We start from the raw sequence: 15253 nt of genomic DNA, 5'->3' as shown, positions 1-15253 counted from the left end.
ATAAATCTGGTTAAATCTGAATAAGCTCCATTTATCATACCAATATGTATTCCCTGGTTTTGCTAGTGTACCTTAGTGGCACAAGATGATACCATGAAGAAAACTGGGTAAAGGGCACATGGGATTTCTCTGTACATTTCTCTTGCCACATCCTGTGGATATATAGTAATTTCAAAATAAAAAGTTGAAAAATAACCTGTGTCTTTTTTGTTTGTAGAAAGGACCTGTAGATGAAACTGGTTGGGTCATTAAAAATGTCTTGTCCCTGCCTATTGTCAACAAAAAAGAAGACATCGTGGGTGTAGCTACATTTTACAACAGGAAGGATGGAAAGCCTTTTGATGAATATGATGAGCACATTGCTGAGGTGAGTGCAATTATAAAATAATGGAGGGAGATGAAATTCATGAATAGAGGATGCATAATTGCTATTCTGGAAAGATGTTTCCAAAGGGTAATTAAGACGTGAGTCACACACGGTTGCTGTCAATATGTTGTTATTGTGTCATTTCTGTTTCCTGATTTCCATAAAACTGCACTGTTTTCTACCAAAGTGTGAATGTTTGACTTAATCAAAATTCTTTGCAGTACTAGGAAACTGGGGAAAAGGTTTCTATCTCTCTTTCTCCCACTCCCCCCCTTTCCCCCCTCTCCTCCTTGCTGTCACCCCCAGCCCTCTCTGATTCAAGTCATGCTTTATCTGATTGGATTTTGGTCATCCCCTCCTCTAATAAAGTATTCATGGTGCATGAAGCACTTTGAAAACAAGGGCTTAGCCAATTTTATTGTCTGACGCTGACTATTAGTATTTTTTTCTTAGATTAAAACAGCTGGGTTTTTTTAATGGGGGAAGAGAGATTAATGGATAGGAAAGCATGCAGACTGTTGCCTCCAAATCAATTTTCCTTTAATTTTAGAGAATTGAATGACGTTTTATCAATTTCAGACTCTCACACAGTTTCTTGGATGGTCTCTTTTAAATACTGACACCTATGAGAAAATGAATAAGCTGGAGAACAGAAAGGATATAGCCCAAGAAATGCTCATGAACCACACCAAGGCTACGCCTGATGAAATCAAGTCTATTTTGGTAAGTGAGGAATTCAGTCCTATGGACATTAGATACTGTTTAACCATGGCTTCTGGAATTTACCTAAGTACCCAGAGGTCTGACAAAGGAGAATAAGTTTAGTCCTGGACTGAGGACGGTGATTCAGAGAAGGAGGGGTCAGGGAGAATTTGGGTGGTTCACAGTACACAGACCCTTACCCAATGTCCAGGCTGCTTGGCTGGAACAGCTCTTTGTTAAAAATAACTCTGTAGGAGCTGGAATAGTTAGGTCTAGATTGGAATATTAGCACAGAAAAAAATATTTGCAGGGAGGGAAATGTCAGCTGTTGGCCATGTAATACTGTATAACAACCATTTTCTCTCAGCTGTATGTGACAATAAGCATCTATTTCTCATGCATTTGTGGGTTGACCAGGCTTCAACAGATCTTGGTTGGGCTGTAAGCTGTGCATTTGATTGGCTCTCTGCATCTGTCATCCTCGATCAGCAGCTACCTGATAGATGTTCTTCTCATGGTGATGACAAGTGCCAGACTGCAAGCCCAGCTGTGCAAGTTCATTTCCAGTCTTCCCTCATATCACACTCACTAAAATTTTCAGTGTACAAACATGACCAAATCAACATCATGGATGATTGGGGAACCAGTAGATACTTGCTGCTGTTGCTAAGTCGCTTCAGTCATGTCCGACTCTGTGCGACCCCATAGATGGCAGCCCACCAGGCTCCGCCGTCCCTGGGATTCTCCAGGCAAGAACACTGGAGTGGGTTGCCATTTCCTTCTCTAAGATACTTGCTAGAAGTGTACTAATCACCACCAAACAAAGGGGAAATATCACACACCCATGATCTCTATTCCTTTATTTCCCTAGCTTTCAGAGTATGTGTGGTATAGTTTTCCTGGGGTGTTTTTGTTTGTTTTTGCTGGGTTGTTTGAGATGTAAAAGAAATTTAATTTGAGAATTCAATATGTTGAAGATGAAAATGTCTGGGGAGATACAGGGAAATTGCTATAAACTAATAGAAAAACAGATGTAAGCCACTCATTTTTCTCGCCTATGTGTGAACTATCAATGTCTCCCTCCCTCTTCTCTTTGAGACAGCTGCTATTACATTTTGGAGGATAAGAAAGATTGTTTTTTAGAGAAAATTCTACATAATCAAGTGCTGTAGGCCTTTGTATGGCACTTTGTCATGGAACTCATTACAGCATGCTTTATTTTAACTGATTTTAAGAGTAAAGTAATCACATAGACATCGACTTTATAGGAATTTCACACTTCCTTTGCTTTTACATTTTAGAAATTTAAAGAGAAGTTAAATATAGATGTAATTGAAGACTGTGAAGAAAAACAGCTTGTCACAATTTTGGTAAGTGTTTTACTTCTATCCTTAATGCCTTTTAAATAAAATATGGTTCCCTGCTTTTCTTCCTCTTTGTCCCCCACAGTGCAATCCACAAAGGTAAATTAGAATCACAGCTAATCTAGACCACTGCACAGGAGAGTTCAGGCACAGACTCTAGGGGATAGCATGGCCTGGTTTATTTTAATAGCTTTGGATTACACCGTGGCCATACTTGAAGACATGGCAGAATTACAGATAGACCCTTAAAGGCACCATTATTATTTCTGCCATCTTGAGCTTCTCTTCTGGATCCTGGAGGAATTATTTCTTTCCTCTTGTTGCCATTGGGTCACCCCTATTATATCTAGTTGAAATAACTTCTCTTCCAGTCACTAATCCTGTATTTTGTATCTACTATTTAAACTCACCCAAATTTTCTTCAGTCAACTGTTAAACCCATGAGGTTAAGTTTTTAATTTCAGAGCTTCTCTTGTTCAGTTCTAGGATGTATATTTAACTTTTTTTTTTTTCAAAGATTTCAACTCTATGCTGAAACTTTGTCATTTTATCTACTTTATCTCTCTTTTCGTCAATCTTCTTAAATTTATTCATCATAATGATTTTAAATTCTCAATACCTGAATCACCTATATATCTGGTTCTACTGTCTATTTTTACTCTTGAGTTTTCAGTTCAGTCACTCAGTTGTGCCCAACTCTTTGCAACCCCATGAACCGCAGCATGCCAGGCCTCCCTGTCCATCACCAACTCCCGGAGTTTACTCAAACTCATGTCCATCGAGTCGGTGATGCCATCCAGCCATCTCATCCTCTGTCATCCCCTTCTCCTCCTGTCCTCAATCTTTCCCAGCATCAGGGTCTTTTCAAATGAGTCAGCTCTTCGCATCAGGTGGCCAAAGTATTGGAGTTTCAGCTTCAACATCAGTCCTTCCAATGAACACCCAGGACTGATCTCCTTTAGGATAGACTGGTTGGATCTCCTTGCAGTCCAAGGGACTCTCAAGAGTCTTCTCCAACACCACAGTTCAAAAGCATCAATTCTTCGGCACTCAGCTTTCTTTATAGTCCAACTCTCACATCCATACATGATTACTGGAAAAACCATAGCTTTGAGTTTTAGTCATTTGATCATTTTAAGGCATACTTCATAATTTTTTCATTGAGAACCAGACATTGTGGATAGAAACTTGGAGGGGCCCTGGGTGATGTTATCTTTGTCTTCAGAGGGTTAAGTTTTCTTCTGGCAGGTAAAGGAGCTGGCTTTAGAGTTTGTTAGGGATGGTCTGTCTTAAGTTTGCCCTTGCTACTCGGGTAGAATCTTTATTTCTAGAGGGTGGCCCTCTGGGATCCCAACTAAAAGCCTGGGATATTTACCAAGGCCCCTATACCTTTGAATTTCAGAGGCTTGAATACAATCTTTTTGAAACTGAAGTAATGTCACATTTGTTTGCCTCCCTAACTACCCTATCCTGTTTTCCACGGCCCCTTTCCGATCTGTGTTCTTTTTTTCTGAGCTAAGATATACTGAATATCTCACCTTCCCCATCCCCATCTTTTATGAGCTCTGTCTTCCCATCCTGGCCCTTGGCTGTTACCACCACAGAGCCAGTGGCCTTTGACCTCTATGTTTTGACCCCTTGCATATTCTCGTGTCACCTGATGCTCTTCCTCCTTCTCTCACTCTCTTTGACTTGATTTCTGAGCACTCTCCTGTCACGTGTAGTCCAGAAGATGACCTTTCCTTCTGCTGACAAAACTCATCTTCTTTGTAAAACAAAGCTTTAATTGATATTCATGACATGTTAGAAATTTTCTAGTTCTCTGTTTAGAGGAGGGAAGGGCCTTATGATGGAAAAGCACTAAAATGGGCAAAGAATCAGTAGCTTTACAACAAAATGGCTTATTTTGAATATAAGATATGTTCTAAAGCTCATCCTAAATCATTACTGCCTGTAACAAGAAACAAATACATATTTCAGAGGGGTTCTCTGAAACTATCTTGGCATAATTTCCAAGTGGCATAAATATATATATGTATCTTTGCTGCCCCATGGACTATACAGTCCATGGAATTCTCCAGGCCAGAATATTGGAGTGGGTAGCCTTTCCCTTCTCCAGGGTATCCTCCCAACCCAGGGATCAAACCCAGGTCTCCCGCATTGCAGGCAGATTCTTTACCAGCTGAGCCACAAGGGAAGCCCAAGAATACTGGAGTGGGTAGCCTATCCCTTCTCCAGCAGATCTTCCCAACCCAGGAATTGAACTGGGGTCTCCTGCATTGCAGGTGGATTCTTTACCAGCTGAGCTATCAGGGAAGCCCAACTTGAGAAACAAACATGTATTTCAGAGGGGTATTCTCAAACTATCTCGGCATAATTTCCAAGCGGCATAAATATATATGCATCTTCACACCATGATTTTCTCCAGGGATGCACTTTAATTCTTGGTTCAGGGAAGGCGTGGCCCTCTTTTATAGGTGTAACAGCAGGCGTGTGTGGCTGTGCTGGTAAGGACTGAGGAGGCAGCACTGCTACTCGGGCAGAAGAAGTGGGGAAAGTTGTCTCCCTTCTTCCCCCTGCTTCCTGAGACTTTTCAGGTCACTCACAGATGCCCTGCAGCTCCTGTTTACCAGATAATTATTGAGATGCACGATGATACAAGAAACTGTTAAGTCCCAAGGGCAAAAGATAATGTGGTCTGGTTCTTACCTGGCTCAAGAAACCCCTTGTTTATTAGAGAGACAAAAAGTACAAGCAATGACACTGCCTTGAACGGGTGGGTTCATAGGGCTTGAGCACCACGGACCCTGGGGAGGCCAAGGGCCTGATTCTCCTCCCAGAAGCTGATAGAGTGTGAGATGAAGGCCGTGGCATGTAGGCCTGAAGGGGAAACAGGAGCTGGCTGGGCAGAGAGTGATGATGGCGGCTTGGAGATGAGAAGGGAAAGCAGGACAGTCCAGGCCAGGGTAGGGGGACACAGTACATTAGGGAGACCAAAGCCAGCTGGTGTGGCCAGAGCCCCAGCGAGTGGAGAGGCGAGCAGCCCGTGAGGCCTGGCGGGGAGATGGGGCAAGACCATGCAAGGCAGCCTGGCACGCTGGGACCCGGGACGTGGCCCGGTCAGGTGGTCAGGGGTCTCTCTGGAGCAGAGGGGCGAGCTAGCCTGGATGCAGGAGGCCGGCGGGGCCGTGTTACACACACACAGTTACTGAGAGGGTGGCTTCCCTCAGTCTCTTGTGCTCTCCGCCTCTTATGCTCAGTCTCAGCTGTGGGCTCCATCAAAGAGAAAACCAGCCTTTGGAGCTTGAGTTCCTACTTCTCAGACCACGCAAACGCCTTTATTTCTATCAACCTCTCTGTATCACTGTTGTGTGACTGCTGTTCTTCAAAACCTGTGATTTCTGTATTAGAGTATTATTATATTGGTTTGCCTATAACTGCAAATTGGGCTTGGGAGTCCTAATTCTGAGAGTATCTTTGTTTCCTGCTAAAAATGCACACTTATACGTTAGTGTGACTGACCCTGTAATGCTTTAAAAAATGTTTTCACATTTGATCTTTACATAATACTCTGAGAACAGCAGGGCAGAGGGGACATCCAGCAGGGAGGTTCTGTGGCATGGGGCACCCCTCACCACACCCCATAGTGGTCTGATTTTTACGTGTGCTTATTTTCCATTTCTCCCCACAAGAATGTGCATTTCAGTGAGTAGTGACATTGTTTTATCTGTAATGCCTACAAAACAAATAGGAACCAATAAATGTCTGTTGAATGATTAAAAATGAACCAAAGGCATAAAGAGCCCCCATGGGCAAGGAATCTGGGAGTTCTGGACAGAGAGAAAGTGATGAGAAGAAGGAACAGTGGAGGACGTGAGAGGCCCTGTGAGGAAGGAGCTTTGGGAAGTGTTACTAGGGGCTTCCCTTGTGGCTCAGCTGGTAAAGAATCTGCCTGCAATGCAGGAGACCTGGGTTCACTCCCTGGGTTGGGAAGATCCCCTGGAAAAGGGAAAGGCTACCCACTCCAGTATTCTGGTCTGGAGAATTCCATGGACTGTATAGTCCATGGGGTCACAAAGAATCAGACATGACTGAGCGACTTTCACTTTCCCTAGGGGTCGTGTGATGAATCCCCTCTAATTGTCTTTGACACATGAGAATAAAATTGGTACTGCTTTTTCATTAAAACAACGGACAAAAATGTTACTATTGTTACCCGCATTTCACAGATGAGAACACTGGTGTAGCTAACCCCAACCCAGAACTGAACACTAGTTTCCTGGCTCAAAACCATTGCTTTGCAGGAGAGAGATCTCTGCCCAAAGTGACCGTCTAAGAGTGGCCTTGGGGAGAAGGGGGTTCTTCTTCCTTGAGAATCAGGAAGACCCTGCAAAGAAAGGCAAGGGTATGAGGGCCAGCTCTGACTTGGGGATTAGGTGAACAGATACCATAATTGTATTTAAAAGAGCCGTATTCCATTATGTGTTGAAATTTGTACAAATAGAACATGGATCATCCTCTGGGCCAAGCCTGAACTTTCTGAGGGATGTGACCTTAGCACAGTATTAAGGATTTACTATGGGCTCCCTGAACACCCACTGAACTGAACTGCTCCTGCACGTCTGTCTGCTGGGCCACACAGCTGACTGTGTGATGCTTGCTTGCTTTCTTCTTTCCTCGCCTGCTTCTTTCTTCTTGTGGGGTTGTCTCTGCCCTGCTGTCTATCACATCAGCCCTCCAGAATCTCACCTTTCACTGTCTGTATTTTTAATCATTTCAGTAAGTTAAGTCCTTAAAGGCAAGATCCACATTTTTGTTTCCCAAGCCATGTCCATGTGACTAATTCAAATGTTTTTTCACCTAGTCCTAAATCCTGACAAGGGGTGGGTTAAATGAGATGTCTGCGTGTGTACCAGGACACTGGGGGGCATTCATTCATTCATTCAATGAACATTAACCAGCACCTCTGTGGGACAAGCTCTCAGGTTCTGTTACCACAGCAGGTAACACACCATGATCCCATCCTTAGGGAACCCACAGACTAGTGGGAAAGCATCACTGAATAGGTAAAGAAAATACGATAGAACTGAATCAAGCCATCATTTACTGTTTACTAAATATTTCTAGAAGAGGAAAAAAGAGAAGTTGGGTATTGAAAATGGGTTAGGCTGCTATAATTCAACATTTTATTTTGCATCAGAGAAAGAAAGTAGCCTCTGGGGTCTGCTTTGGAATTGAATGCAGTCACTTAGAAAGCTTCTCAGGATAACTGAGCCTCAGTTTAAGCATCTGGAAACTGAGGGTCATTGTGCAGGTTTGTTGTGAGGATAATAGGGGCATAACCCAGTACTGGGTATGTAGAGGCTCCGGGGAGTGCATGTGGCATCACTGCATTGTAATTTTGTGTATGACTAAAGGGATAAAAAAGAATATAAACTGGAACCTTTGGTCCTTGTTTCAACAGAAGGAGGACCTGCCGGACCCACGGACCGCAGACCTGTATGAATTCCGCTTCAGCGACTTGCCCATCACAGAGCACGAACTGATTAAGTGTGGACTTCGGCTGTTTTTTGAAATAAATGTGGTGGAGAAATTCAAAGTACCCGTAGAGGTTAGATGGTGTTTCATTTAAAATATGGTGTGATTCTGTGGCAGTTCTCCACTACGTAAAATTACCTGTGGTTCAAAAAGATTCCCTGCAGGGTGGATCTTAAATTATCATTAACTTTGTCAATATATCCGCTTAAACCCTGTAAACAAGGCCATCCTATCTTTTCAGATAAGGTTGTCACAGACCTTCTAACCTTTAGAATTCTGTTCCAAAGTCTGAGTGGTGTTGTCTTCTTTGGCGGCAGGTTCTCACCAGATGGATGTACATGGTGAGGAAGGGGTACCAGGCCGTCACGTACCACAACTGGAGACACGGGTTTAATGTGGGGCAGACCATGTTCACTTTGCTGATGGTAGGTATGGAGCGCAGCAACTGGTGAAAACCTGCGTGCCTCCCTCCTGAACGTGCTGAGAATAGATACAGGCTATCACTTTAGATCTGTAATTTTGTAATTCATGGATACAATCCCATAAATCCCCAAATCCTCTGGAGATGATGCTAGGGCATGTGGGTATCCCTGGGCGCTTGACTGGATTATAACTCTGACACTCACGTACTTAGGTCTTTAAAGGAAAAAAGTTCAGTTCCCTGCTAGGTTTGTAACTGCCCAGAATGAGCTACAAGAAATAAAACCAGTTTGGGACTTCCCTGGTGGTTCAGTGGTAAAGACTCCATGCTTCCAATGCAGGGGCCAGGTTTGATCCCTGATCAGGGAACTAAGATCCCATATGCCACGTGGTGTGACCAAAAAGGAAAGAAAGTCAGCTTGCTCTAAAAACACAGCAGACCCCCTTCTCCATCAGAGGCAAGCCTCACTGCACATGCTGCATAGTGTATTAATGTAAGTGAATATATGTCTATTTTCGTTTAGACAGGAAGACTGAAGAAATACTACACAGACCTTGAAGCCTTTGCCATGCTTGCTGCTGCCTTCTGCCATGACATTGACCACAGAGGCACCAATAATTTGTATCAGATGAAGTAAGTGAACATATGCTGCCACATCGATAGTTCTGGTGCCCCTGCCTTATTTGTAAATGCCTTCACTCTTTTTTCAACTTCGTTTCATCAAAGTATTGAATTCATACCTGTAGGTGCATTGATCTTCGACTTGCAGTTGTACGCCCTTGGGTGACACCCCCAACTCAAGCTAGAGAACATTTCTTCCTGGGTTCGCTACCTCTCATGTCCCTCGGCCTTGTGCCTCCACCAGCTGACCTTGCATCTTAACATCATCACCACCTTCCCCTCTTGCCCAAGAAGTGCAGCCTCTCAGCTCAGACAGATTTGTATTCACTGAGTTCACAAATTATTTAAACTTTCTAAGCTTTGAGTTCCTCATTGGGAAAATAAGAATTGTAATAATGCTACCTAACACTTAAAGTCATTGTAAAAATTAAATAAGGCTATACATACAAAGCAGTCCGCTCACGGTTGGTGCTTGGTGGTTAATAATTATCAGGTATTACTATTATTACTGTTATTATGTCATTGGCACTTTCAAAATTTGTCAGCAGTGCCATGGCCAACCTAGCTCCTTGATAGGACATTTAAGCTCTACCTGCCTTGGCCGCACTATATCCTCATCTCCTACACATAACCCACTACCCTACAAGGTACCAGAGGAAGTGAGACATTTTAGAGAGAATGAGCTTTGGGATCTGGGTCTGTGGGATCCAGACACTTCCTGGTTGAGTGATCTTGGGTAAATCACTTAATGTATTTGAGATTCAGTTTCTTAACTGTTAAATGGGTACAATTTTGACCTCTCAAAGACTGCTGTGAGAATCACGTGAAATTGTATGTCTGAAATTACATAGTAGATGCTCAAGAAATTTACTCAATGAAGTAAGCAGGGACTTTTCACCTTCAGCAACTCTACCAATCAGGCTTTGCTCTGAAGAGGGGATTCCCAGTCTGGGTTGGGGCAAGCCACATCTTCCTCTAAGAGCTCCAGTTCCGCATTCCTGAATGCAGGTTTCCTGACAATGACTGAGCTTCCTTCCGCCCTCCTAACTGCTTCAGCCAATTCAGTTTCAAAGGCATGAATGTTTATTGAGCACTTGTGTACTGGGAGACCAGCTGAGAACTTGATACCTATGGCCTTTTTGAATCCTTGTAGCCCTCCCACGTGGGAGGTACCACTATTCCCCTCTTACTGATGAAGAAACAAGTCCCAGTCAAATCTAACTTGCCGTAGATAAAAAGAGAGTAGCCAAATGGGATGTGGCATCTCGTCTCCAGGTTTGCAGAAAAGATGAGACCACATCCCACACTTCTGCCTTGGCCTGGTGTTGGGAGACCACGTGAGTCCCATCAGCGATGGGCGAGCTGACCTTCTTCCTTTCCTGTGAGAGAAACTTTGTAGTTCAAGCGATTAAATCACTTTATGCATTTGACAAATTAGGGTTTTTCTTAAAAAGATTTTTTTTAAAAGAGCATATTCTTCTGTTCTAAATCTAAAAATTCTTTTCCAATATGTTACTTTCAACTGTTTCACAGTCATTAGGAGAGAGGGAAGACATGAAAAAAAAAATCCTCAGATTGCAAAGATTCTGTATTGTGTGATCTTATGTGTCATCTTTAAATAGCTAAAATGACCCTTTTCCTCCTAGGTCCACTTCTCCGCTCGCAAGGCTTCACGGCTCTTCCATCTTGGAGAGGCACCACCTGGAGTACAGTAAGACGCTCCTGCAGGATGAGGTACATGGGTGTCTCTCTAGGGCAGCTCACAAGCTCTGGATCAAAGCGCTGACCCACAGAAAATGCTTAGAAAGAGGATGATCCTGAATGCTGGTGGCTGACAGTGTATATACCCTTATTGAAGTCAATTGATAGAAATTGATATATTGCGATAGTTTTTGAACAATCAAATTGGAAGTAGCTGAGATAGAGGAGGAAAGAGCTATGAAAAGTCACAGAATCTCTGTGGGTCTGTAGAGTAAGAAGAAAAAGTTCATGATGAACATGAGAGGGCTCTGTGTACCTTCGGTATGTATGAATGTAAAAAGAGGAGGCTACACAGCCACTGCTTTTCTTATTCATAGGGCATGTACTGTTAAGGTATTGTCTGTATCTTTGAGAGAGTCAGGTGTTGGTAGTTTGGGGGTAGGCATGAAAATCAGGCTGTAAGATCAGACAGCTGCCATCAGAGGCACTGAGTGAATGAGGGACATGTCCCATTCAGGAGTGGGTGAGGCATAGGAGAGAAGAGGCCTGGGATCAGGGAGCTTTTCACAGGAAGTGGCTTAAGCTTGGTCCTGAATTCATTGTGATTTATACAATATCATGTACTACTAACTTTCAATAAAAAGATTCTTCTTTTTATCGATTTTATTTAAAGAGTATATAGGCTTGTTGGGAAAGTTTTGAATATAACCTAGTTATGCTTGAGAACAAATCTGAGAAGATTCTAACCCAGAATGAATCATTGTTAGATTGAAGGGAACATTCTTCTGTCTGCACAGAGAAATTGTCTAGAATCACACAAACTCATTAGGATAAATAAGCCCTCGGGACAGTGGAGCTTTTTTCACTTTTGATAGTAATCATTTATTAAAGGCTCAGGGGAAGGGGTACAAGGAAATATGTCCAAGTTTCGAGATAATATTACATTCTTCTAGGTAATCAAAAGCCAAGTGGGAAAATTTGTAAGGGCAATTAGGCAGAAAAGTAGAAAAAGAAAACAGACATATGATTTAAATGTTTTTAATAGCCTGTGATTGATGCAGCATCCAGACAGGGAGACACAGACCAACTGCACTAAATTATCGGTTTCACAGGGCAGAGGTGGGCAGGCGGTTAAAAACACATCCTGGGCTTCATCTCCCACTTACCAGGCTCCCTGGGGATTGGACCTAGGAGTCTGATTTTTAATAAGAATTTTCATAACTCTCGTGTAGCTAGGACCTGTTCCTGCAGTAGTATCATAAAAAGAATGAAGATATCTATTCTATGAGAGTTGGAAAAAATAGAATTGAAAGTAGTTCATGAATATAATAGTGACTTGTTACCTACCCAATTTGTTAAGGGTCTTGCTTTACTGGTTGGGATGGTTTTATATTTTTTGAGTAAGGACCTTCCATATATCCAGCTGATTACATATACCACAGGCAGGTAGTATCAAAAATAATTTATTTAATTTTACATTTACCTACTAATGCAAAATATATTCTAAAACCTTTATAGCCAAATGTTTAAATGCTTAACTTTGGAAGGGCTCCTAGTAGCTCATATGTTTTTACTTTCTGGGATTTGAGAGTTTAAAATAGAGTTGTTGTTTCCCATCTTAATTTTTTAATGTTATTTACTCTGTAGTCTGAACTGGTTTTCATGGCTAGATAAAGGCTTATTCTTTTTAAAAAGGAATAGTGCATCCTAGTAATCCATGCCACCTTGGCAAGGACCTATCTACAATGCTATTTGACTTGCTAATTGCAGACTTTTAGGGTTGTAAATAGAGTCACTAGGCAATAAATGCAATCACAGAGCTTTTTATGAGCAGGCAAACTGAATGCTGAAAAAATGAAATTTTAACATCAGATGTTGTTTTCACATTTTTGGAAGACAGTACAGTTCTTCTATTTATTTGTTGTATAGAGGAAATATTTATATTTAAAGCTTTAATTTTTTTACATAAGGCAAATCCTTATCTAGCAATTTTGCCATGTTGTAGGCATTACTCATTGTGTTTTGTATATTATCAAGCTTTATGTCCCAGTAGAGTTGGATTCCCTGCTTTGAGGACAGAACCGTCTGTATTCTAAACTAGTCAGAAATCCACCCTTTAACCTAATGATTAGGGGTTAAAACCCTTGTTAGCCAAATTTCTCAGAATATAAACTTTAATACAACAATGTACTGTCAGAATGACAAAATGCATTATTTAGAATAAATAACAGAATACTTTTATTATTCAGAACACCTCTTCATAAAATTTATAACTTTATGCCTTTTCATACTGACTTCATGTTATACAAAGAAGGAATGAAGAAGAAATTAAGTATCTTGTGTATGATCACCAGCCAGCCACAAACATGTTGCAGTCTTCCCTTGGGGTGTAGCATGTACCACATTGAAGACTAGAACTCACCTTCCTGAGAGTCCTCATCAGGATGAATTGGAGCCATTTCTATTTTGGTGTGCTACACCGAATTTAGATATGTAGTGCCATTTTCATAGCAATAAGAGAACAAAAATGGCCTGTTAATGGTAGAGAGCAATGTTAGACTCTGTGGGCAGGTGAGCCCTGCTGAACAGGTGGGGGCCCAGTTGGAGTGGGGCTGGCTGGGATGGAGGCCTCCTCTCTTGTTCTGTGTACCTGTCTCTACATAACATTTCCAGCACAATTCCCTGGAAGCACAAATGGAATATTATAGACTCATATATAGATATCTTAAATTAATGACAGTAGTGGTTGTAAAAATTACATGCATATACCTGCTATGAAAATTCAAGCAATAGGAAACATTCTAAAGATAAATATTTAAAAATTGCTTTAAATCCTACCACTCAGAAATAGGACATTTCATTAACATTTAATGAACTTCATTGTAGCCCACTGTGACTATATATAGGCAGGATGGTTAGAAACAATGTTAGAAAAGTGGGATCTCACTATCGGAACTATTTTTGTTGTTGTTGTTGTTAGAGTTATCTATTTAACTGAGTTTATTGAAGTGTAATGTTTGAACAATAAGCAGCATCCCTAAATTCTATGAATTCTATCCCTACACTTGGATAGATTTTATCCCAACACACTCAGGATACAGAACACTTCAGTCATCTCCTTTGGGATGACAAAGGAGACTGCTCCCTGGTAGTCTATCGCTGGATACAGAACACTTCAGTTCTGTAGTAGTCTATGCTAGCAGTCCCCCGGTAGTCTATGCTTCTCTCCCCTCCCAGCCCAAAGCAAGCAATGAAATGTTTTTAGTCACTACAGATTAGTTTGAATCTTTTAGATTTTTATATAAATGCAGTCATCCAATAATTACTCTTTTGTGACGATGACTTTCATTCAGAACAATAATTTTGTGATTTGTTAATTTTGAGCGAATGAGTCAGCAGTGATTCATTCCTTTTCACTGCTTGTGCCTTGTATTTATCTTAAATGAAGATTTTAATTTTACTTCAGTTTAATGGAAGAAACATTTTTTAAGGGAAGGAATTACAGAACTTCAGAGAACTGTGTCCTTAATCACAAGAGATATTAGTTCTTAGAGAACACTAAAATCAATAACTAGTGGTTATGTGTTACCTTTTCACCATCTCTGACTCCCTGCTGTAAAACATGAGAAATTCGAATACTTACACTGCTTCCCACATCTCTACTTCTGTTTTGTAAGCTATTATCAGTATTTTTTTTATTGCTATCAGGATTTATAAAATTAACTTATAATTTCCTTAAGTGTCTTTTTTTTTTAACCAGAGCATTTATTGCATGACTAATGGTCGAAATCCTTAAGATGAACTGGATGCTGCCCCAGCGGCTCTCTTGGGTTAGGTGTTCTCCCAGAATCCACGCCTGAGTCTTCCGTGTACCATTTGTAGGTGCCTTGCTCACCTGGCCTAGGTGGTGTTCCAACTGTAGCCTTGGCAACTCCAGTCACATTTCCTCTCCTGCCTGGCGGTGTTGCCACAGTGGTCATAGGTCAGCTTCTGAAGGTCGGAGGCCTTGGAACCACAGTCTTACTTCCAGATGACAGTGTTCCCTTTGTCATCTCTCTTCTATGGTTAAGACCAAAGAGGCACAATTGTTTATTCCAACTTCTACTTTTCTACGGGCCTGATACGTAGCCTCAGACTTTTTTTTTAATGTTTTATTTTTTTTTTTCCATTTATTTTTATTAGTTGGAGGCTAATTACAATATTGTAGTGGTTTTTGTCATACATTGACATGAATCAGCCATGGATTTACATGTGTTCCCCATCCCGATCCCCCCTCCCACCTCCCTCCCCATCCCATCCCTCTGGGTCTTCCCAGTGCACCAGCCCTGAGCACTTGTCTCATGCATCCAGCCTGGGCTGGTGATCTGTTTCACCCTAGATAATATACATGTTTCGATGCTGTTCTCTCAAAACATCCCACCCTCGCCTTCTCCCACAGAGTCCAAAATTCTGTTCTGTACATCTGTGTCTCTTTCTGTTTTGCATATAGGATTATCGTTACCATCTTTCTAAATTCCATATATATGTGTTAGTATACTG

General features: G+C 41.6%; 1 protein-coding gene across 4 annotated transcripts in view; it reads left to right on the top strand.

The window, feature by feature from the left end:
- PDE6C (phosphodiesterase 6C) overlaps positions 1–15253 on the top strand; it is a 50147-nt gene that overhangs the window by 20967 nt on the left and 13927 nt on the right. For all 4 annotated transcript variants that reach the window (XM_020908541.2, XM_020908532.2, XM_020908564.2 and 1 more), the window contains exons 9-15: positions 218–367; positions 947–1090; positions 2371–2439; positions 7898–8044; positions 8289–8396; positions 8916–9025; positions 10660–10747. In XM_020908541.2, coding sequence (XP_020764200.2) covers positions 218–367; positions 947–1090; positions 2371–2439; positions 7898–8044; positions 8289–8396; positions 8916–9025; positions 10660–10747 — 816 coding nt within the window. The remainder of the gene's footprint in view (positions 1–217; positions 368–946; positions 1091–2370; positions 2440–7897; positions 8045–8288; positions 8397–8915; positions 9026–10659; positions 10748–15253) is intronic.

The sequence above is a fragment of the Odocoileus virginianus genome, unplaced genomic scaffold, assembly GCF_023699985.2.
Source record: "Odocoileus virginianus isolate 20LAN1187 ecotype Illinois unplaced genomic scaffold, Ovbor_1.2 Unplaced_Contig_15, whole genome shotgun sequence".
In the NCBI taxonomy this organism is placed as follows: Eukaryota; Metazoa; Chordata; class Mammalia; order Artiodactyla; family Cervidae; genus Odocoileus; species Odocoileus virginianus.
The sequence above is the reverse complement of the archived record's forward strand: the minus strand, read 5'-3'. Positions and strand labels throughout refer to the sequence as shown.